Raw genomic sequence first — 25,335 nt, 5'->3', positions numbered from 1 at the left:
ACATATTTTGTGAATCTCATTTGACCATTACCTGGAGATTTTCTTGGCTTGGTGTTCTGTTAAACCAAGTTCTTCCCTGGATACTCCACTCTCAGTGATGAGATCACCAATTATGTCAGCAACATCAGTTAGTCCAGTTATCTGAAAATCTGCTGAAACACTTCATTTACAAATGCAGTTTGAACCAGGTCATTGATGATTGAAATGAAAATAATGTTAAACCCAAAAGCAATCTTTTAAAAAGTATTTGAATAGCCCAACCAATAAGTTGAATAACCCACAAAAAATGTCAGTGTGTTCCTCTCCAGAGACCTTAAAGGTCATCAAGTCAAATGTCCTTAGTTTCCAAATGAGGACAATTAGGCCTAAAGAGGACAATGAGTGACCAAAGGTCAGGTTACAGTCAGGAAGGAACAGAGCTAGCAGTCAGAACCAAGATCTCCTAACTTATGTTTTTTCCTACCTCATCATGCTGCATACAGATGGTAGGAAAAACATTTATGAACAAGTTTAAAAATAAATGTCAAATTGTTTTTACATGTGATTGGGAAAAATAAAATACTGATTTTAAAAAATTAATGATTATAAATTAAATCATAATGTGTTTACCTTTCAATAGAATCTTCACTACTAGCCATGCCTAAAAAAAAGAAATTTTTTATCATTAATAAGAATTTTAGTAAAATTGACCTAGAAATCTTGTCACTGGCAATCAAAGTATTTGAAGTACATTTAAAGTAAAAGAATATAGTTATGAGCAAGTTGCTACATATTCTCAAACAATGATGCAATTTGGTCATTAAAGTTACTTTATTTTTATCACTTTTACTCTTTCAAACAAGGACTATCCATAATGCACTTGAAGAAACACACAGATTAGTGAGAACACACAATTAGTACCAGTACCACCCAGTACTCTGGAGGTATGAAAATTAATGAAATTCCAAAAGTCTCTAACTTAAACTCAGAGAGCTACTTCCCTAGAATAACCAAGCTCAATTAATATTGTCTTTAAAGTATATCTAAATTATAATTTAAATATACTTTTCCATTTTCAACCAGACTAGCAACTAAATATTTAGGTAGTCATCACTCACCATGACTCAGGCTAACTAAATACTTCAGACAGATCATCCGTTAGGCAAGGGCACGCCAGCACTTGTCTACTTAGGAGGGTAAGTGGAAAATAGGCCCTGGTGAATAAAATTTGTGGTATGGGCAAATAACTGTTGATTCTGTCAGTTCTACTACTATGAATTCCCAGTTGGGAATTAGTCAGGAGAGGCAAGTAACTCTCAGGGTTATTAATGGTAAGTGTGGTGAAAGATATTCAGATAAAGAGAAGGTGAGGAAAGGACAAAGTTTCTTTCTGATTAAAAGTTAATACTAGGAATTGATCCTGTCATTGATCAATAAGACTGTCTAATACAGCACAATGGACAGTTAGGACAGTCAGGTTCTAATTCTTCAATACTAACGGGGCTTAGAAACAACTTTGGGGCAGCTAGGTGGCGCAATGGATAGAGCACCAGCCCTGAATTCAGGAGGACCTGAGTTCAAATCTGGTCTCAGACACTTAACACTTCCTAGCTGTGTGACCCTGGGCAAGTCACTTAACCCCAGCCTCAGGAAAAAACAAAAAAGAAAGAAAAGAAACAACAACTTCAATTTTTTCATCTGTTTTATCTAAAAATGGGGAGAGGAAGAGACAATGTGATATAGTTGATGGAGTAGCTTCACAGACACAAGATAGGTAAATGATTTGCTAAAAGGTTATTACAAAGTCAATATACATCATCTGGCTTTTTAGTACCTTGATGACTTTCCTGGCATTGTGCTTCATCACCAGTTCAATATACTGATGAAATCATTGATTCAGATTGCAAACACTGCCCTCCTCATTCCCTCCTCAAAAGGAGATATTATAAAAAAATAAATAAATACACTAGTTTATTATAAAAAAATAAATAAATAAACTAGTTTATATAAAGGTACTTTAAAATCTTTGGAATCATTTTGTTCTTAAACACAAACTGCCTAATTAATTTCTTTTCTAAATTATAAACATATTTTACATATATTATATTTCTATTATACAGTATTTTTATATATCACTTCCTTTCCCATCCACTATGATCCAGCCAAGCTCATCTTTTCTTTTTCTCACACACAGCACTTGGCCCCTTGGCTGTTTCTGCACTAGAATGATCCCTCCTCCCTTCCTTCTACCTCACAGAACACTTCACTTCCTTCAAGAGGAGGATTCAGCACTTCTACCTTCTACATGAAGCCTTTTCAATCTTCCAAACTTCAGTACCTAATCCCTACAATTTGCCTTGTATTTACTGTGTATATATACTTGTATGTATGTGTGTGTGTGTATGTGCACGTGCATATATATAATAGCCAGGATTTATACAGCTCTTTAAAGTTTGTAAAGTACTTTACTAATATGATCTTGGTTTTATCCTCACAACACTCCTAGGAAGTAGGTACAATATTATTCTCATTTTACAGATGAGGAAATTGGCACATAATTATCTAAAACCATATTTGAATACAAATTTCCCTGACTCTAGGACTTGTGCTTCATTCTTAACTGTATGGATTGTTACACCTCTTGCAGTACAATGCAAATTCCTTTGAGAGCTGAGATTGTTTCACATATTCTTTTTTTTTTTTGCCTTTCTATCCCCAATACCTAGCACAGTGTCTGGCCCTTAAAGCTTATTTATATAAAATGAGTAGTTGCTTAAATGTTTGCTGACTGATTAACTGGTTGATATGAAACTATCTTAGCCACATTTTCTTTCTTAAGGGCATTGGGTGCACATTTCATAACATGTTAATTTATATTTGAATATAATCCAAGAGTCCAGATATCCTATAATTGTTTAATACAAATTAACTGAATTGTACAAAACATGAATACTTTATGTAAATAAAGATAATAATAATTAGTTTATCTTTTACTTACAGAACAGATAGAAACTGGTCAAACAAATTAGTAATTAGAACACCAATACATCAGCAATATAGAATACCTACTAATGTTGGATATCCAATAACACAGTTCCAAGATTTGGTCCCTTGCTAGAGATACTTTTACTTTTTCATAATGGAAAGCAGGTTAGCTAACTAATTGTATAAAATGAAGTATGTCTAGAACAAAATCATGTATTTCTCTAGCACTTCACAATTTCCAAAAAGAGCTTTTCTCCCAAATGTATTTTGAAGTGGATGTTACAAGTATTTTTTTTTGTTTCACTTATGAGAAAATTGAAGATGAATTTGATTGACTTCCAACCTGAGATCTTTTCATTGCAAACTCAAAGCTCTTTCTCCTATGTTACATTCATAACGTCTATGCTGATAAGGGTATGATATTACTATATGCTACAGGGAAGATTCTCAATGTTCTCTCACTTTTAATGAAAAAAATGAAGGAGGAAGCTAGTTGGTATAGTGATCTCAAGTCAGGAGGACCTCAGTTTCAAATCTGGCCTCAGACTGACTTACACTTCCTAGCTGTGTGACCCTGGGCAAATCACATAACCCCAATTGCCTCCGGGAAAAAAAGACAGAAAAAAATAGACATTATTGAGATAAAATTTTAGCTAATAAGTTAAAATTCCATTACTATAAATTCATGCCAATAAACTCTGATAAGGAAACTCTTAAAGATGAACAACAGTCAAGTTGAATTGTACAATTTCTGGACTCTCTTTTTCCATAAAGTAATCTAGAGAAAAGGTAAATGATTTCACAAAGCCATCATAAACACAGCACTAACATATTTGATAGCATTATTTTTCTAAATAGTCAATAATCAGTTTACGACAATCATTTCGTAAGATAAAAAGCAAAACAAGGTCAAATAATGAATGGTACCTGTAGAAGTAATCTGGTCACCAATATCGAAAGATGAAACAGGAGATGAACAAGAGTTCCATACAGTTTGCTTTGTTTCTGGGAATTTATGTAATGGAGTTTCCTCCTCTTCTTCAATTTGATGGCTAAAAGAATATGCTGAACCTTTATAAAGCAAAGACAGAAATAACAGAAAAAAAAAAGCAAAAGATGGAAGTATTTCATAAGTTAATACTGCCCCATTCAGCGTCAAGATAACAAATACAGTAACTTTCATGGATTCTAACAATTATATAAATATAGAATTCTAAAATGATCCTTCTCCCTTGAAGCAGGATTTTTAAAGAATATTTTAGAAAATCCCTATGTTATTTTCATTCTCTCAACAGAAAAAAATTAAATATTTCATTACTACTCAGATATTTAAATAGTCACTCAGCCAAAGTCTACCTTCTCCACTCACTTTCCAAATTGCATTATGTGTTTGCTATTTTTCAAGACTGCCTCTGGATAAATAGCAACTGCCAAACAGACTTGTGGTTACTCCAGGCAATCAGTTCTATTAGCATATTTCAATTATAAATATGTATTTAAGAAAACCTATATTCTTATTCCACACACACACACAAAAGAAACTCTTTGCACTGACTTCTATCTTGTGTAACAGTTTTCATTAAAAATACCAGAGAAACCTTAATTCTTGGTTTTAAGAGGTAGATAGCTGTTTAGTAGTGTAATCCTGTTATATGTGTTAAAAGGCTAGAAAATTTAAAATGGATATGTTAAAAATATAAAAGCTATTCCAAGCTCATTTCTTTCTCCTTATTCTTCCAACCCCCAAAAATCTTCCAATTGTTTGTCATTCCAAAGAACATGTTTCTATAGTATAAATGAACATCAATATAGTGGACTGTATTTTTCTGAATACAAACCCTCTTCTTCAAGACTTCTAAAAATTTGTGAGAATTCTGTCTCTTTATCAGCTTCTGGGGAACATGACAATTCCAAGGGGTCTTCTGTTTTTACCAGCTGAAAACAAATATCCAATAGTAAAACAATTTTAAATTTTCTTATTTATTCAAGTTTTTTTTTTGACTGCAACATTTTCTTAAAATATCTATTATAGGGGCCAGCTAGGTGGTGTAGTGGATAGAGCACCAGCCCTGAAATCAGGAGTACCTGTGTTAAAATCTGGCCTAAGACACTTAATACCTCCTACCTCTGTGACCCTGGGCAAGTCACTTAACCCCAACTGCCTCATTGGAGGGAGGGAGGGAGGAAGGAAGGGAAGGATGGAGGAAGGGATGGAAGGACGGAGGAAGGAAGAAAGAAAATACCTACTATGACTTAATTAATTTAAATGAGACTCTATACATTATTTAAGGTATATGCCTTCTCCCAACATGACATATAGAAATATATAAAAAATGAATGTACATATAACCTAAAATTTTTTTCCAAATCAATCTAAAAAAAGATATATGCTTAAAAAGCAGACAATAACTTTTTAAAAGAAATAAGGGGTTTAACCTTAAAGTTAGACAGACAATGGAGATTCAGCAAATAGGATTTAATTTTAAAATAAGTGTTCCTTAGGATATCTAACTGGAACATAAAGAAAGAATCCTACAATGCTAAAGCTTGAAGGGGTCTTAGAAATAAAAAGAACACTAAGATATACTGGAAAAAATTTCCTTGGGAAAAAGTATACAAAAAACTGGTTTGCAAAGCAACTTTTGGATATAGCCATGAATTTTGCAATTCATATTATTTGATGACAGGAAAAAAATCTTCCTAGAAACCAAAGATACCTAAAACACTGTACAATTTCAATAATTTAAACATGATAAACACATCACATTAAAAAATCTATTATCAATTGCTTCAAAATAAAAAGAAGAAAAAAAAATTATACTTACAGCACAGGAGGGACACACCAATTTAGTGTTGCTAAAATCTTGCTCTACATTAATTGCAATGTTCTTAAGTACAAGTAATTTTTCATCTGTTTCCAGGAATTTAGTTGTAAGCTCCTCTCTATCAAGCTTTTTTTCTGATGGCACTACATAAGGTGGAGCATTAAAATCCTGGCACTGTTTCCAGGTTGAATAATCTTCAACAGCACCTGATTTTACAATAGATTCTTGGACTGGAGGTTGTACTTCTGGTAGATCTTTAGTATTTAAAAAAAAGTAAAATTTAGAATCAAACTTAAGAAAACTATGAACAATGATGTTCCTAGAATAATAAATACAGAACAGGGCAATAATTAATCCCAACTATTTCTCTTTCAAACACAAACAAATTGCATTTCTATCATTTGACGTCAGTCAAAGATCAAACTCTGTTTTTGTTAAATGAACAGAACACTACCTTGTGACTACATGTTGTCCAAAATATGAGGCAATTTGAACATATGGCAAAATTAGAGTCTATTAACTACAGCAGAAATTATTGTTTTATTTCAGGTTTTCTTCCTGAAATGATTACATTTCCATCTCTAGCTTTGCCTTTCAAAAACTATTTTAGTCAAAGAATATCTACTTCTTTAAAGGAAAAGAAAACTAATAATGCTTTGAGAAAATGGTAAAAATCACAAATAAGCAAAGAAATGAAAATTAAAACAATTTCAAGGTTCCAGAATATATCCAAACAGGCAAAGATAATAAAGGACATATGCTGCAACAGGAATGGGGATGTAGGGAAACAGGCATGCTAATTCACTGCTGATGAAATTGTACATTGGTCTGACCATTTTGGACAGCAATATAACTCAGCAATGTCATTTTTAAGTTTGTTTATTTGGCCTTTTGTCAGGAATAATAGATCCATCCATAGATGGATAAAATAATCATAATAGTGCTGTTCATAATAGAAAAACTCTGGAAATAAACATCCTTTGTTAAATTAACTAAATTATGATTTAAGAAGATAATAAATAAACTGGCCAAAGGAAAGAGTTAGATTAAGTGAGAGTGATCAAAGAAGAATCAAAAGACATGTATAGACTACAACTTAGTAAAAGAAGGCAACATAAAATAGAATCTAAGCTTATGGCAAATGCATGTTTTACCTTGTATTTAATGGTTCATGATCTTTGTTTCTTTTTTATGTAAATAATAGAAAGCTACAGTTACTAATACAATCATTTCTAATCACTTTAGGTTGCTGATGGTGGCTGGGTTCTCCCTTTGCCCCTCCATGATTTAAGAAAAGAGAAAAAAATAAAATAAAATAAAAATAAAGATCTGAAGAGAGCCAGCAAAATCCTAACTTGTGTCAGGAAGTTGATAAGGTAGAATAAAGTCACAGAAAAAGACAAGAAGAACTAATAACCATTTGAAACTGAAAGTAAGAAACAAAAATGAAACTCTTCCAAAAGAAAACAGCCCATTATTCTGAAAGGGAAGCTGAATTCTATCTGCAAATAAATAATGATGTTAACGTAAGTTCACTGGTGCTTTCAAATGAAGTATCTAGTAGAAAGAGAAAGGAAGAATGCATGAATTTGGAGCAGCTCACCAAGCTAAAACAATTAAAATATCAAGGAACAACAATCAGGATTACCCAGAATCTGGCAGCTTCTACAATAAAGGATCATAGGGCCTGGAATATCATATTCTGTGAGGCAAAGGATCTAGGGTTACAATCAAGTATTAAATATCCCAGGGAGACTCAGCATCATCTTTCAGGGGAGGAGATGGAACTTAAATGAAGTAAGAGATTTTCAATCATTTCTATTGAAAAAACAAAAACTAAACAGGAAATTTAATCTACAAACATAGGACTCAAGAGAAACATAGAAAGGTAAACATCCTTAGATGGGAAAACAGTATCCGTAACTCTAAGAACTGTATCTGGCACTGGAACAGACAAAGGGAGGGCACCACCTGGATGGTAGGTGTGGTTGTGAATGGCCCCTGATGTGATGACATCAAAGAAAAAGACATTAAAGGGAGGGAAAGGGGAGGTACCATGGACAACTAGTTTACATGAAGCGCTGCAAAATACGTATTATAATCCAGGAAAGAAGGGGGAAGTGAGCATTGTCTGAAGCTTGATTTTATTGGTTTGGCTTTAATTTTTAATTTAAAAGAGAAAAGCAAAGATAGGGACAAGATGGGCAGGAGGGCAGAGACAGTAAAGAAAAAGGGGAAAGATAAGTTAGTGGGTGGGATGGGTAAAAAAAAATACTACTTAGGACAGGGATGGAAAGAGAAGAAAAATATATACAGGGGAGAAAATAGGATGGAAGGAAATACAGAGCTGATAATCATAATTGTGAGTGAGAATGGGATGAACTCTCCCATAAAATGGAATCAAATGGCAGAGTAGATTAAAAAACAGAATCCTACAAAAAAAAAAAAAAAGAAAGAAAGAAAGAAAGAAAGAAAGAAAGAAAGAAAGAAAGAAAGAAAGAAAGAAAGAAAGAAAGAAAGAAAGAAAGAAAGAAAGAAAGAAAGAAAGAAAGAAAGAAAGAAAGAAAGAAAGAAAGAAAGAAAGAAAGAAAGAAAACGAGAGAGAGACAATTTGGGGCAGCTTGAAAGGACAGCTAATTAAGCACTGGGACTGGAGTCAGGAAAGCCTGAATTGACATCCAGTCTCGGATACTATGTGACCCTATGCAAGTCATCTTACTGCTCAGAAGCAGAGACAGTTATTTATTGACCTCTTGGAAATAACAGAAAGGTCTACTTTCATTTGGGGCACGTTTACAAGCTTTGACAAAAAACTTTCCAAGACTTGTCAAACTGGATGACTACTACCTACTTTTGACAATGTAGCTAAAAATGACAGAACCTAGAAAGCATTTCTAAAAGTAAAAAAAAATAATAATCAGGAAAGAAACTGAAGACTTTAGGATTACAGGTACTATTTTCAGCTCTTTTTGACCAATGTAAGCGAGAGCTTCATAATAGAAATATAGATTTGGTAAAAGAACAAAGAAAAACAATGATATCTGGGAATAGCTTTTGGATCATAGCTTAAAATAAAAGAATAATAAACTCTTCACTATAGATTACAGCACCTTATGAGCTAGTGATAATGTATTTGTCAAGAATCTAGCAAATCTAATCAAAGAGGTTTTAACTTAAAAAATAAAGGACATGTCTACATGTGTCCACAAAGAGAAATACAGAATTTGAGAGCTACAAGGAACAATAGTAGCCACTTTACCCAATCCTTACATAAAACTCCATTATAATTATTGTGCAATATAAAAATTTACATATATGTATACATTATCATATAATTATTGCACATTGTAGTAAGTGCAATGTAGAAAGGGGAAGAACAGTAAAGATATTTAGAAGGTCACAGGATATAAAATCTAAGAATACAACAACAAATAAAATCCATAGCCTCAGGTTAGATATCTGATATAAAAAGTGCACTGAACATTTAAGTTGCCTAAAGAGGAAGCCAACCATTCACAACCCAATATCTATTCTAGAAAAACTCTGAAGTATGCAGTGAACTTACTAATTATAAAGAAATTGCACGAGAAATTACAGATAGTAACTTCTTCCACCCCAGGACTACTAAAAGTCAGTGATAAGTATGAAGGCGATTTTTTTAAACAAGGGAGAACAGCAAAGTCAGTGCAATCCAGTGTAGGGTTCCGGCCTAGCAAATGACAACCTAGCAGTAGAGGTAGCCTACATGAAGGGCAGAGACCGGTGGGCTTATGGTACAGCAACCAGCAAGGCCTTGGGGCTCAGATGGGGATAGCCAAATGCTCGGGCTCCGAGATCTCCAATACTCTGCCCTGAAGATCTAGAACTCTGAACTTCCAAAATACAGAGGGATGACCCTGCCAAGTAGAGGTCAGTACAGGAAAACAATGGATCTAATATGCATTGGGGGGAGGGGAGCAAGCAATGTGGTTTCTCAGAGACTATTCGCTAAAGTATGTGAAGCCTTAGGCCTTAGTTTTGATTTCCTAGAAATCATGCGACCTTAAAGTGAAACTTTTTGCTTGCCTACCTCATTTCTAGTAGACCCATTATCACCCCACATGCAATATAAGGGAACAGTAACCACAAGAAACAATCAAAACAAAAAGCTTTGCATGAGAGGGGTTTGGGGGAGGGGTTGGGCAGAGCTTGTTTATTTAACCACAGCTTCTGGCTTCTGTATTTCGGCTCTCCTCACTCTGGACTTTCCGGGAGTGGGGACTGCCCCGGCACCTTCTCCTGAGATGCTAATAAAACTTTCTGCCTTCACTTTGAGATATCTCCAAGTAGCCAAGTAGTCAATTTAGGTTAGGATCTCTGTACTCCATGCAAATGCAATATAGGGAAAGGCCACCACCCCCCTCCCCCAAAAAAATACAGGATAGGATAGATTCTGGTCCCAGTACAAAATCCCAATTCAGGAATTAAAGAAGACCGGAGGAAATTTAAAAAACAAAACAAAACCCAATAACTGAGAAGTACCAAAAATTACTACAAATCTAGAGCAAGTAACTTCCTAGTGAGTGCAACTTAAAAGTGATTTTCTACAACGACTACATGAATACCTAGAAGAAATAAAAAATGAAATGAAACTCTATAGAGGACAGAGGTTTGAGAATAGCTTAGAATAAGTAGTAGTTAATTGGACCCAAGAAATAGACTCCCTGAAAACCAAACAGAAATCAGTATCTCCTCGAGACAAGAAGAAATAATAAAATAAACAAAATGGAAGCAAATAAGGTATTTTATATCAAAATAGATAACTTAGAAAGCAGATAAAGAAGAAATAACAAGAATCATTTGATTTCTGAAAATCATGATTTTAAAAAACTCTGAACACTATATTTCAAGAAATTATCATATGTGGAGTGTTCAGCAGATCTTCCCCTCCCCTTGCAGGAATCCATATGATCTACTTTCCTCCACGGCTCTGCAGAGTGTCTGAAGTGGAAGAACCCTGATGAATGGCTATAGCAGAGTCACAGCCAAGGTAGGGCACTGCCTCTAGCACACTAGGGAATCAAATGTGAAAAAATACAAATTTCATAAAGTGAGGACTGTCGGTATTCCAAAAATCAAAAAAATATATAAACAATTTGGAATAATTTATGCGTAAAAGCTGAATAAAATCCTACAGGGGGAAAATGTACCTCTCATAGAATAAAGACCTTTTAAGTAACTCCAGTGAAAAGACCAGAAATGAGTAGAAACTTTGAAAAAGAAATACAAGAATCAAGAGAGGCAAATTAGATGAGCAGTTAGTTACTAGCTCCTCTCAAAAACACACACAAAAAAAATAAAAAAATAAAAAATGTAGATCAAGTAGCAAAGTCTTTGAGAATGAATTCAAACAGTTGGATATGTACAGTCACAATGTTTACCATTCCGTAGTGTCTTTTAAATATTAATGATAGTGGCTTAGCAATATCTGCCAGTTCTGAATATTATATATCACTCATTTAAGTTTGATTTGAGTTCCTGAAAGACAAATGTCTTAATATCCCCCTACTTACTTTAAGCATCAATTCCAAATTAGACATTTTTGCCCTTTCTTTTCCAATATGTCTCCTGAAAAGAGAATTCTTTTTTTTAAATAGTATTTTATTTTTTCAAATACATGTATTTTTCAAATACAGCTAAGTGGCGCACTGAATAGAGCACCAGCCCTGACGTCAGGAAGACCTGAGTTCAAATCTGATCTCAGGCACTTAATACTTCCTAGCTGTGTAACCCTGGGCAAGTCACTTAACCTCAACTGCCTCAGCAAAAAGCAAACAAACAAACAAAACAAACAAACAAAAAAAACCAAATACATGTAAAGATAGTTTTCAACATTTTTCTCTCTTCCCTTACCTCCCCCTTTTCCAGGAGAGGAAGCAATCTGATACAGATTAGATATATGCAGTTCTTTTAAATATATTTTCATATTTGTCATGTTATCTGAGAGAGAATTCTGAAGAACACTTTTACCTTCTTTCTGTTGTCCACTGTCTTTATTACAACAATCTTGGTCAGCAGTCCCAGACCTTCTTTGATCTGCCTTTTTATCCAAATCTGTTTAAATGAGTAAGACAGCTTTAAAAACCTCAATCCAAATTGTTGACGTCCTTGGCTTATCTTGCAAGATTCAGTTCATACTGAATTCTAGCACTCCTAAATTTATTCCTACAAGACCCTGCCATGCTTTTTACATTATCCTTCCTTAGCAATATTTGCTTCTATTTTCTAAACATGTCTTTTTTGAGTCTAAGTTAGATGGGAAGTTCCCTGTGGATCTACAGTGGTACAGACAACTCTTCTTTTTCTTCCTTATCAAAACTATTCTTTTTTGGATCTTCAGGATTTTATTGTTAAGCCTTCCCATTCCTCTTAGAATGACTTGTATAGAATTTTACCCTTTGGTAATTATTTATATCAATAAAATTGCCTACATACTATCAGATTATTATGTTTGCTAATATCAGTATACCAAGTTTTTGTTACTGTTAGTGAATTTTCAATAATTACAATCATTTCCCCCATACCTCACCTCTGCTTAGTAAAATTTTCTTCATTTTATCTCCTTTTAAAGAATAAACATGAAATTCTCTGGCCTTATTTTTTGTGTATATTATATGAATAATTTATGGGTGGCCTTGTACTGCAACCATAACTCTCTCCTTCATCCTTAACAGAAGTTATGAATTTAACTGGACCCCTCATTTCTCTAACTCTGCCCTCTGTCTCTTTTATTACAAAGTTTGTAGCTCTTTGATGGGGGAAAAAAATGTTCATTTCAGAGTATAATAAGACTAGGAAGAAACCTAGAAATTCTGCATAAAGTAATAAAGAAAATAAAATGGTATTTATATGTTAAAATTTTTAAAATTCAAAGGTATAAAAATCAGAAGTAGTTTCAAGAAAGAAATTCAGATGAAGGATCTTTGAAGAGAGCTGAAAACAGGGAAAGCAAAATAGTATAATTTTCTTCCTTCAAAAAGTTTTCACTGCTTTAAAAAAGTAGAAGGCAGACTATTACCTTTATTCATAAACTGGTCAGGAGGAATTGCATTAGTAACAGAAGCTGCCATGTAATGCAGATTTGCAGAAGATGGAATTTCCAAGTTATCACCTTCCTGTTTGACAACAATATCATCTGTAGTATCTTCTCTAACAGGCAATTCCTGAAGAAGATCAGATGCTTCAATGTCAATCACATTTATATAATTATGTCCAACCTGAGGGAAAACATGACATTTTTCTATGTAAGACCAACCATGTTATAAAGGCAATTAGACTCAACAAACATGTATTTATTGAAAAGTTTTCACATGCAAAACGCTTACTAGCCTAGAGAACCATAAAAACAAATAAGAATACCACTGTTCAGTAAAAATCAACACAATAGATAGTTTCAGAAAAATCTGGAGAGAACTATACAAAGTGAGGCACAGCAAAGTAAGCAGATACAGGAGAACAATTTATATAATAACTACACTGTAAAATTAAGTAATTTTGAAAGACTTAAGATCTCCTCAGTGAAATAACCAACTATAATTCCAAAGGACCAATGATCACTGAAGAAGCATGCTACCTACTTCCTGAAAGGGAATGAATGAATTCAAAATGCAGAAAAGGACAAACATTTTAAGACACTGCCAACACAAAAATATGTTGTTTGTTTGATTATGCATGTTATAAGAGTTTTCTTATTCTTTTTTCCCCAATGGGGGTGAAAGAAAGTAGGAAGGAGAGAAAATATAATGCATGATAATGCTTTAAACATTTTAATTTTAAAAAGTCTCTGCCTTCAATGAGCTTATATTTCTTTAAAAGACACAACACTTAACATAGCTAAGGGTGATCAGGGCTATATATCTAAATATAGGTATGTATGTAAAATTACTGAAGTTAGAGATGATAAATGATTGCAGTTTGCAACCTAGTGTAAAGTAAGACTTAGATTCTACTTTTCCTTTTACTTAAAGACAAATATAAATTAATTAGAGATCTGTTTCATCAAAACCACTGAGATGATTAAAATTTTTAGCACTCATAAAGACAATGTATTATGATGCACTATACATAGGTAATAGGAAAACTTGAACTATAGCCAAAAGGCTATCAAATGATGCATTCCTTTTAAGCCAGCAGTCTCTTCTGTGTCTGTATCCCAAAAAAAGAATAAAAAGGAGAAAAAGATCTACATGTACAAGAATATTTGTAGCAACCCTTTATGTAGTGCTAAGGAACTGGAAAGTGGGTGAATGCACCTCAGTTGGGGAATGGCTGAATAAGTTATGGTATACGAATGTAATGGAGTACTACTGTTGATCAAGCAGGATGATTTCAGAAAGGTCTGGAGAGATTCACATGTTAAGTGAAATGAGCAGAACCAGGGGAACATTGTACACAACAACAACAAGATTATGTGATGAACAGCTGTGATGGACTCGGCTATTTTCTACAATGAGGTGATTCAAGTCAATTTTTATAGACCTATTGAAAGAAGCCATCTGCATCCAGAGGGAGACCTATGGAAAATGAATGTGGGTCAAAGCGTAGTAATTTCACTTTTTTGTTGTTTTTGTTGCTCGTGTCTTTTTTTCCCTTGTGATCTGATTTTTCTTGCACATTACAAACATGGACATATTTAACCTATATCAGAATGCTTGCTATCTTGGAGAGGGGACAGGAGAGGAGGAAGGGAGAAAATTTTGCAACACAAAGTTTTATAAATATGAAAATGTTGAAAACTAAGTTTTTTGCATATATTTTGAAAAAATAAAAACTATTATAAATTTTAAAAGAGGTCATAATGTATAAAATAATGTATTACAAGCATTTTAAGTAAATACAAACCACATTAGATGCAGGATTAGATGTCAAAGGTGTTTCTGATATTTCAGAAGGAAATCCGAGATTTAAATAAACATCTGGAGCCAACATTTGAGGAACACTCGAAAACTCTTGTACTGGAGATGAGTAAAATTAAGAAAATAAGAATTAGTAACAAGGTTAAAAAATTTAGGAAGCAGACATAAAACGTAAACAAGCAATTCAGAAACATGTATTTTGAAAAATGTAATGGGGACAGTGGGTGAAATATAAGAAAAATTATATTCCAAAATAATTTTTGTGGAATAATTTAATCTCTAATAACATATTTTTAAATTAGACTGAATAAAAAGCAGACTTCTTCACAATTTAATGACACAAAGGAACAAAAAAATGGAAAAATGGAACTTCAAAAATGTTAATAAAAATCATCTTTTAAAAATGTATCTACCTTTTATCCACAAGTAAAATGGTTATGGTTAAAATGTCTGCCTCTTGTACCACTTACACACCTCTGATTAGCTAAGATGACAGGAAAAGATAATGATACTTGTTGGAAGGGATATGGGAAAACTGGAATACTAATACATTGTTAGTGAAGTTATAACCTGACCCAACCATTTTGGAAAGCAATGGAATTATGCCCAAAGGGCTATGGGCTATAAAAACTGTCCATACCCTTTGCTCTAGCAGTGTTTCTACTGGGCTTGTTTCCCAAAGAGATCTCAAAGGACGGAAAGGGATCCATATGTGCAAAAATGTTTGTGGCACTTCTTGTAGTGGTAAGAAACTGGAAACTGAGTGAATGCCCATCAGATGGAGAATGGAATAAATTATGGTATATGAATGTTATGGAATATTATTGTTCTATAAGAAATGATCAGCAGGATGATTTCAGAGAGCCCTAGAGAGATTTACATGACCTGATAACTAAGAAATAAGTAGAACCAAGAGAACAATTTACATAGCAACAACAAGATTATGTGATGATCAATTCTGATGGACGAGGCTCTTTTCTACAATGAGGTGATTCAGGCCAATTTCAATGGTCTTGTGATGAAGAAAGCCATCTGCAACCAGAGACAGGACTATGGGGACTGAGTACAGATCAGAACATAGAATTTTCATCTTCTTGTTGTTTTCTTATTTGTTTTCTTTCTCATTTTTATCTTTTTGATCAGATTTTTCTTGTTCAGCAAGTTAATTGTGGAAATATATACAGAAGAATTGCACATGTTTGGCATATATTGGGTTGTCTGCTGTCTGGGGAAGGGAGGAAGAAAAAGTCTGGAATACAAGATTTTGCAAGGGTGAATTTTGAAAACTGTGCATGTATTTTGAAAATAAAAAACTAAAAAAAAAGTCTGCCTCTTAAGATACACACAACAGTATATAAAATATATGGTTGCCAGACATATCTGGCTCCTATTTTGATCCATTGTTCCAATTTTATTTGCTAGAAATCATGTTTTTAATAAGACATCTGTCATTTTTAACATTTTCTGCATGAATCCGCTGATCATGGTAGCATTTTAAGAAACTATATTAATATGATATATAACATAATAGCAAAAAATTAAAAGGAAAAAACAGATATTGAACTTTTCTGCATGACACCAATTTTGCTATTTTTCAATTAGTTAACTGTTGTTTTGTTATTAAATTAACAGAGCTTTTAAGATATCAAAAGGAAAGAAAAACTATACCCTCATGTGATAGAAATGATTTGTTGAAGAAAATGATTTTTAATTAGCTTACTTATTTTGGAATGAATTAGGAACTTAATGAAGAAAAGAAATACTCCTCCAAATCAATTATGTAATATAAATGTATTTTAACATGGAATTGTTTTCCTTAGTAATGGCATCTGTTATTAAGCTACTGTTCTTACTCAAATTATCTTGGAATATATTTCTGTGTATAAATTGTATCCTCCAAATATAATTCCTTGAGGACAAGAAATGTTTCACTTTATTGGTATTTCCAGCAAGAAAGAAAGCCTTTTCAGTTACATGAGGTTTGCTAAATAGAAGTAAATTTTTTTAAAGTGCTGCAATTTTTAAATATGAGAACTTAGATACATTACTTACATACTGAACCAGTTTATAGGCACAATTTTTTTCCTGGAAATTAGTCTGGGTATTTAATGAACATCTAAAAGTTTCTTTACACTATGACTCTGTCATCATTAGTTAACAAGCTAGAAAATGAACTGGGAATCAATAAAACCAGGGTTCAAATCCAACCATAGATACTTACTTATTGGTTAGTATTTCTTACTATTCTTACTTTAGGCAAGTTACTTAACCACTTTCTGCCTCAGTTTCTCCATCTGTCAAATGGGTGTAATAACCTATCTCCCATGATTGTTGTGAGGATAAATTGAAATATTTATAAACTACCCTGCAAATCTTAAAGTGTTACATAAATGCTTTTATTATTATTATTATACAATCATTTATAGAAACTTTCCACCTTATGCCTTTTCTGATTTATCTCCAACTTGACTTTGTTATCTGTGGCCTTTGTATTCTTAACTGCTGCCTAACAAATTTCCTATGTTAAAATTAATTGGGGCAGAGAATCCAAAACCAAAACATAATCTATGTTTGGCTTGGAATATATTATCTAATGCATGAAAATAGGGAGGCAAACCTTTCTCTTGTTTGTTTTATTCACATTTACATTAAATTGTATTTATAGTAATGTACAAACCAGCTGGCTTAGGGAGGAGGAAGCTAATCTGGATCCAAAAATTGGCTACAGATAATCTACCTCAGAATAATTAAGAATTTCTTTTTTAAAACCACCTTAACTAAAATGTCTTTTACCTATCCCTTACAGAAATGCTAAAAGAGGTATTTCAGTATCATACACACAGTAACAATAAAAATCACTTATAAAGCTCTTTCAAATTTACAAAGTCCTTTCATCATAGCACCTTGTGAAACAGGTAGTGCAGGTATTATTATTCTCTTTTTAGTGATCAGAAAACTAAGTTTTTAGAGAGATAAAGTGACTTTCCTACAAGTCAAAGAGCTGGTGAAGAATTAAAACCCAAGTATTTCAACTCATATTTCAGACTTCTTTCAACTCCCTCAAGCTATAACAAAACAACCAAGTAAAGGATCAGGATAGCATTTTACCTGGGTCGGTGTTTGTACTTGCATCTTGATTCTTTACTACCTTCTTTTTTATAGAAGCCATATAATGTAATCCAGCTGAAGTAGTGATGTCTTCTTCTAGTGATTCTTAAATGCAAGGAAAAAACTCCAGTGAACTATAATCAACCAACCAATTTATTCAGTGCCTACTATGTACAAAGCCCAATTTGAAGTCTTGGGGAGAAAATAGGGGCAGTGAACTTAGGATGGCTGTAATCAAGTTTAGAAACAACTGAAGACAATTAGTAAACAGAAGAAGAAAGTAGATAATAGATAATTAAGTATTACATTGTTTAGCAGCTCAGAAAAAAAAAAAAGATTGATGAGGGCAGGGCTAGTCAAAGAAGGCTTCATGGGCAAAGTGGGAAAATGAGAAGCAAGTTACAACAGGAAGGATGAGAAAGTTTGGACAAAAACAGTAAGAAAATTTCAAATAACTGAACAACAAAAAGCCATAGACATAAGAATTGGCATGATCTCTCTGGAACTTGTGATGAGTAAACAAAATGGGAGACAGATTAAGGCAGTGGTCCTCAAACTTTTTAAATAGGGGCCAGTTCACTGTCCCTCAGACTGTTGGAGGGCCGGACTATAGTAAAAACAAAAGTTCACACTCTGTCTCCACCCTCAACCCATTTGCCATAACCTATCGGGCCCCATAAACATCCTCAGTCCACAGCATCTGGATTAAAGTGTCACCAAAGATATACTGAAGTCACTGAAAACAGATAAGCTCTTCAAACACAGAGGAAAGGAGAAAATCAATCATCCTGATCTTAGAATATGCCTATAGCTAGGCAACAACTTAAATTAAGCCAATTTTCTGAGTATAGATACTGTGTTCTCTTTTCTGAACTAACTCCTATAGTGTAATCTATACAGAAACTCTAAATCTGCTTAATTGAGTATTTTAATAGTGTGTCTGATCCTATCCACTTAACCATATCATTTCTTTCAATCCTCAAATATCAGAGGGCCTGATGATTGTTTTCTAAGAGAGATTTCACTGGATATAAGCATATTTATATATGTAAAAATGTATCTTGTTTTTACAGATGATAATGTAAAAACTCTAGTTAATCTAACTGTTGTGATTATGTAAGCTTATCCCTCAAAAAAACTGATCTGATCTTTAAAATAGATATAACTTACATGTAAATCACAAAGATACATACCCAAAGGAATTACAAAACAATCAGTAGGCTGAAGAATAGGTTGTTCTTGCTGATCCTAAATAAATCCCAAAATGAATGTTTGGTTAGTGTAAAATGTGGTTTATTATCTTTAGTTATTTAGGTGTCATACTGTGTTATTATCCACTTCCATGAAGTTTGTTACCCCAAAACAGTAAAATGTATTATCAACACTATAAAAGTCAGTGGTTGGTACATATATTTAAGGAATACTTAGGTTTAGAGATGTTTTTAAGTAGTATATTTTGATTATGTGATTTAATACATAGATACTGTTTAACAGAAACATTAGAAATCTTCAGGCTATTCTCTTGCAAATTCCTTCTGTCCAGCTTAAAATATTTAAGGAAAAAACCCTAATTCTAGGCAATATTCATTTTGTAACATGAGCCTTACTATATTAATTTACTGGAGAGTTTGTCGATTTATAATCTTTGTAAATGTATAAGATTAATCCAAATAATAAAAAGGTATAAAGTTCCACGTACATGTAAATTAGTAAACTTGACAGTGGCTTTCCTTTACCTTTTGTTTCACAATTACTTCTGAATCATCTGGATTAATAATGGAATCTTCTGATTGGAATGTCACACATTTTTTCTCTTGTTTCTCTAAAGTTTCTTCTTGAAGCTTTTTCTTAGCTCGTCTTCTTTCTCTGTTATTAAAAAAAAGTATAAAGTTAAAATGAATTAAAAGAAACAATAAATTGGTAAATGAACACTTTCTTAAGTACATCTGAGGAAAAATAGAAGTAAAGTCATGTTTATGTGGTGCTTTAAATTTACAAAATATTTTTTCTTCTTTTATAAAATTGTCAAATAACAAATATGGATATTTCTATTTAAAAGAAAAAGCATATATACTGAATTTAACAGTAATGCCAATGTTATCCAACTTATTTGTCTGTGTATCCTTCTGAACTTCTCCTGAACTTCTAAATGCTCCCTTCTGTACATTTTTATATTTTACATAGATGAGAGGTTAGGACTAGAAAGCAGATCTGAGAATCATCTGTGTAAAGATGATAATTGAATCCTTGGGTATCACTGAGATCACCAAATGAAGAGGTGGGGTAGGGGGGGAAAAGGGCCCAAGGCACGACCTTGAGGACTCAGACCCACACTTGCCAAAAGTGACCCACATAAAAAATCCAGCAAAGAGCACTTAAGAACAGGTGGTCTCTAGTTTCTCTTCTGCATTCTAATCTTGCAGCAATGACATACCAAGCATTTTGAACTAGCTGACTTAGGGGCATCTGAAAATTAACTCAACAGTAAATTACCTTTTTCCAGAATCCATGTTCCCCCTTCTGAACTTCCCTATTTCTGCTATGGACTGTATTCTTCTTCTATTCACACACACTCACAATGCTGTGGTGTAGTCTTAATGCTTCACTCTCCATCTATTTAATCAATTGCCAAATGTTATAATTTCTACCTTTGTTAACATCCCTTACATTTTTCTTTTACTATCCACTGACACAGACACTATCTCTGATTCAGGACCTCAGTATTCTCCACCACTGCAAGTGCATTCCAAACAGTTTTCCTGTATCAAGTCTCTTTTCATTCCAACTCAACCTTCATTTAGCTGCCAAAAAGTGATTTTCCTAAGAGGTGAAGTCACCAGTTGAGAAAATATAGGGAAAAAAAATGAAGGTCAGGGCTTTAGAGTAAACTCAAAAGATAAAGGGAGCTGGTCCATGTGATTCTCCTACTCTGTGCCTCGCTGCAGTCTCACTCTAGAACTTCCTTCAAATGGCTGGGGTCTCTTTACTTAGGAAAATCTATCCACCTCTGCAGCATTCCCAGCACTGCCCTGTGATTAATCCCTTATCTGACTGGTGAGTTCCTCCCCTGGGCCTCTCTTTTGGGCTCCTGTCTGGGTGTCTTCCTCCATCTCACACTTTTGCTTTTTAGATCCTTTTTGTGTGTTATCTTCCCCCATTAGAATAGGAGCTCCTTATATGCAAGTCCTGCCTTGCTTTTTGATTTTATTTGTATCTCCAGCACTTAGTACAGTGCCTGGGCACAGAGTAAAAACTTAGTAATATTTGCCTCCTTTCTCAATAATTTCAGTGGCTCTCTATTACCTGAAGGGATATCCACTGAACAGAGAATGGCTGAAAAAAACTGTAGAATATGATTTTGATTGCAAACTATTGTTCTATAAGAAATGACAAGCAGTATGGTATTGGAAAAAACCTGCAAAGTCTTATATGAACTGATGCAAAGTAAAATGAGCAGAATCAAAAGGTTACTATACATGGTAACAGCAATATTCTAAGAATGGTCAAATGTGAAAGATTAAGCTACACTTATCAAGACTATGATCCAAGATAATTCAAAATAACCCTTTATGAAAAATGTTATCCACTTCCAGAGAGAATATTAATGAATTGTGTGTACAGACTGAAGCATACTTTTTTTTTTTATTTTCACTTTATTTTTCTTGGTTTTTGTAGGTTTTCTTTTCCAACATGGCTACCAGGAAAATAGGGTTTGTGTGACTTCACATGCATAATTTATACCATATAGCTTGCCTTCTCAAAGACTGAAAGAGAGTAGGGAAGGAAAGAAAGAACATGAAATTAAATTTTTTAAAAATGAATGTTAACTTTTTAAATGTAATTGGGGAATATTTAAGGAAATAAATAAGAATATTCTTTAAAATATTTAAAAACAAAATGGAATTTGACTAATTTAATTCTATCACTGAAGGAGAAATCAAGGGATACAGTAAAAGCACTTTTATTTTTCTAAAGTGAAATGTATGATCCTTTAAGTTTATGGAATAAGCTGTCTGAATTAAATGAGATGGGGGAGAGGATTCTGAAAAAATAGTGGAAGTAAAAAAAAAAAAAAAAAAAAATCCCAAGCTCTCCAAACTTCCCCTGCAAACAAGAGAAAATAGTGCCTCATGTCAAATGTGGAACTGTTAAAAAAAAAAAAAAAACTAGCAAGAGTTGGGGCAGGACTGTGGTTCTCCAGGAACAATTAGAGAAGATCTTGAAGAAAGAAACCAGAATAGAGATTTGGCCTGTGTAAAGTGTAAATACTTCCAGGTTAGCTGCACTGAATAGCACGTAGTCTTAGAGCTAGCTGGGTCCCAGCCACAGGAATTTTTACCTCCAGAAAAGTCAGGAGTTAGAGTCTATGAAAATTGAGGGAAGCTCTGCTGAAATGGAATGCAAGGCACAGCTTTTCTAGTGAGATGCTACTCTGGTAGAGAAGAAACTAGCATATGTCCAGTGAGTGCAGAAGCAATGGGGGCAGGGCTGCAGCTGACCATGGGCACTTACAGGAAGGCAGAGTTCTTGGTTTGGGATTCCATCATGAGGTGGACAACCAAAGGAAGACCTGAAGCCAGAAGTCCCATCCCTTATACCCCCAGGAGTAAAGGTGATTATACCAAAAAATATAATTTTTTTAAATGAGCATACAAAGGAGAAAGAACCTAACCACAGAAACTTACTATTGATATAGAGAAAACCAGGGTTCATCTTCAGCGAAAAATACTAAAGCAAAAATAGCTTCTCCTACCTTAAAAAGTAACGTGAAATAGTCACCTGCCCAAAAAATTTCATAGAAGACCTCAAAAAAGATTTTAAAAATAAAATAAGGAAGATTGAAGAGAAGCCATAAATAAATAAGAAAAAACAATCCAGGAAAAGCAAGAAGATTATGAAAAGAAAGTCAGCCAACTAGAAAAGGCTATTCAAAATCTTAAGGGAAAAAAATGACTCCTTGAAAAAATAGAACTGGGCAAGGGAAGCAGAAAAGTTGTAAAAGACCAAGAAAAAAATAATATAAAATAAAATATAAACAATGAAAAAGTATAAGAGAATGTGAAGAGAATCTTCAAAGAAAAACAACTAATATGGAGAACAGATTAAGAAGAGAAAACATAAGAATGACTGGACTACCTGAAAGCTATCATCAAAAAAAAAAAAAAATAAATAAAAAAAATTTAAAAAAAGAAATCTTGATACTGTTCTGAAGTGTTAAAAGAATAGGGTAAAAGAGAATTAGAAAAAAACCCACTGATCACCACCTGAAAGAAATTCAACAAAGAAAACCTACAGTAATATTATAGTTAAATTCCAAAAACCCAGATCAAGGAGAAAATATTATAAGCAAGAAAAAAAGAGCAAATAGAAAAAAAAATTCAAATATAATTGGAATCACAAAAGACCTAGGAGTAATTATATTAAAAGACTGCAGTTCACCTAGGATATACTATAAAATACTATAAAATATTTAATAGAGAATGCCTGCCATCTAGGGGAGGGGGTGGAGGGAAGGAGGGGAAAAAATTGGAACAGAAGTGAGTACAACAGATAATGTTGTAAAAAAAAAAAACCATTACCTATGAATATGTACTGTCAAAGAAAATGTTATAATTATAAAAATTAATTAAAAAAAGATTTTTCAAAATAACAAAAAAAAAGTAAATGTAACAAAATTAAAAAAAAAAGACTGCAGTTCTTGGAACACTATATATCAAAGAGCAAAAGAAATAGGGTTGTAACTGAAAACATCATATTCAGCAAAGTTAAGCGTAATCCTGAAGAAAAAAAAATTGGACATTCAATGAACTGTCAAGCTTTAAGGATTTTTGTTGCAAAAAGATTTGAACTCAATAGAAAATATGACATATAAGAGCCAAGAGAAATATAAAGAAAACATCAAAGACTAATTTCAAGAGACTCAATAAGGATAAATTATTTGTATTTTAAACATGGAAATGTAAACCTCTAAGATTATCATTAGTAACTAGGTAGAACTGAGTATAATGTGATTCTAAAAAGCAAACTCATGTAGGAAAAGGTAAAAAAAAGAAATGATGTCACACGAATGAGGTGCAAAAGGACCTTTATGGGGTAACTAGGAGGGGAGAAAAGGAGGGAAAAAAAAGAATAAAGTAGAAAGTGCATACAAGAGAACAAAAGATAGGCAGTTCTGAACATAATGTATATAGTATTTATTATATACATTCCTGAAATGGAAATGTATTGTTTTATATTTTGAATCCTCTTCTCATGTTTGGCTATGTACACGGCAACATTTTGTTTTTCTGTTTTCTATTTTGTATTTGTTTTAAATAAATAAATTTAAAATATATATTTTTTAAATTAGATCACAAGTTGGAAGACTTTAAAAATAGGAAGAGGCCATGTGGTAAAGCATCAGATGAGACATGATTTTATTCCTATATCTACCAATTAACTGGAGTTCACAAATTTTATATCAGGAATTCTTGCATGAAGAGAAAGGCTGGAATAAATACTTAATGTAAATGTAAATAGGGTTTTAAGGTTTATAAAGTACTTTCCTAACAACAAACTATGATTCAGGTAGTATATTATTTTCTCACTTTATGGATAAGAAAACTTTGGCTATGAATCTAGATATTTTGTCCAAAACCAATGTCTCTTACTAATATACCATGTTGCCTCACAAAATTGTATTTTGCAAACATTCTTCTATTTGATCCTAATAACCACTTTTCTATACTCGATAGGTAAAGAAATTGAAGATCAGAGATTGTGACCTGTGTGAGGGCACAAAATTAGTTAAGTGGCACAACTAGGACTCAAAACTTGGATTCTAGCATTTTTTCAGTATACCATAAATAACTTTAAAATTTCTTTCAACTCTAAAATTCCATATATATATATATATATATATATATATATATATATATGATTAAAATTAATATTGAGTTCTCCAACTATTTTTATAAAATCTTACTTTAAAACTTACCTTTTTTTATTTTCCTTTTTTGGCTCTTTGGCTTTTAAAAGGTGAATATTCCCAGGTTTCTCATGTTCAAGTAAATTAAATGATTGTTTCTGTTGGCTTTGTTTAAATGCAATGAGATTTTCAAGTGGAATGAACTTTGGTTTTTGGCACTGTGAACGCGAAGAAATGCCATTAAAAGTAAAAACAAAAACAAAAACCTCAATTAAAATACTGTAATCACAAAAAGAATGTTTTAATTAAACTCAAATTCACAGGAAAGAAGCTATCAAAATGATGATATTTAAATAGCAGACCTAAATTTTAGCAATGCTACAGCTACAGAGCAATAACAAGGATTTCTCTTCCATTGGACTAAGACAATTAAGCAGAGGGGAACAGCAAACAGTGGACAGTTTAGCTACTTTAGCTGCATGATGAAAGGAACAGCCAACTCCTCAAAGAATCCACCAAGTCCCCATGGTGCTATCAAAAGCCCTGATCTTGGACTCCCTAACAGTGAGAGAAATGTACATATCATTCCTTCTCCTGGCCACCTTCCAGATATAGTTGATGGAAGAACAAAATTTAC

At 33.1% G+C, this 25,335-nt stretch overlaps 1 protein-coding gene across 6 annotated transcripts in view; it reads right to left on the bottom strand.

Moving 5' to 3' along the window:
* The window catches only part of CPLANE1 (ciliogenesis and planar polarity effector complex subunit 1), a 122,331-nt gene that overhangs the window by 19,752 nt on the left and 77,244 nt on the right, over nt 1-25,335 (bottom strand). For 4 of the 6 annotated variants that reach the window (XM_074282632.1, XM_074282635.1, XM_074282636.1 and 1 more), the window contains 12 exons: nt 24,768-24,916; nt 19,528-19,657; nt 18,985-19,039; nt 17,792-17,896; nt 14,670-14,782; nt 12,847-13,045; nt 11,799-11,882; nt 5,790-6,043; nt 4,803-4,899; nt 3,892-4,035; nt 610-640; nt 32-160 (listed from right to left, as the gene is read on the bottom strand). In XM_074282632.1, the coding sequence (XP_074138733.1) occupies nt 32-160; nt 610-640; nt 3,892-4,035; nt 4,803-4,899; nt 5,790-6,043; nt 11,799-11,882; nt 12,847-13,045; nt 14,670-14,782; nt 17,792-17,896; nt 18,985-19,039; nt 19,528-19,657; nt 24,768-24,916 (1,490 nt within the window). The remainder of the gene's footprint in view (nt 1-31; nt 161-609; nt 641-3,891; nt 4,036-4,802; nt 4,900-5,789; nt 6,044-11,798; nt 11,883-12,846; nt 13,046-14,669; nt 14,783-17,791; nt 17,897-18,984; nt 19,040-19,527; nt 19,658-24,767; nt 24,917-25,335) is intronic. The other 2 variants (XR_012484806.1, XM_074282634.1) reach the window with 2 other exon arrangements.

Source organism: Sminthopsis crassicaudata, chromosome 1 (genome assembly GCF_048593235.1).
Source record: "Sminthopsis crassicaudata isolate SCR6 chromosome 1, ASM4859323v1, whole genome shotgun sequence".
In the NCBI taxonomy this organism is placed as follows: domain Eukaryota; kingdom Metazoa; phylum Chordata; class Mammalia; order Dasyuromorphia; family Dasyuridae; genus Sminthopsis; species Sminthopsis crassicaudata.
Note: the sequence above shows the minus strand (reverse complement) of the source record. Positions and strands in the feature narration are given on the sequence as shown.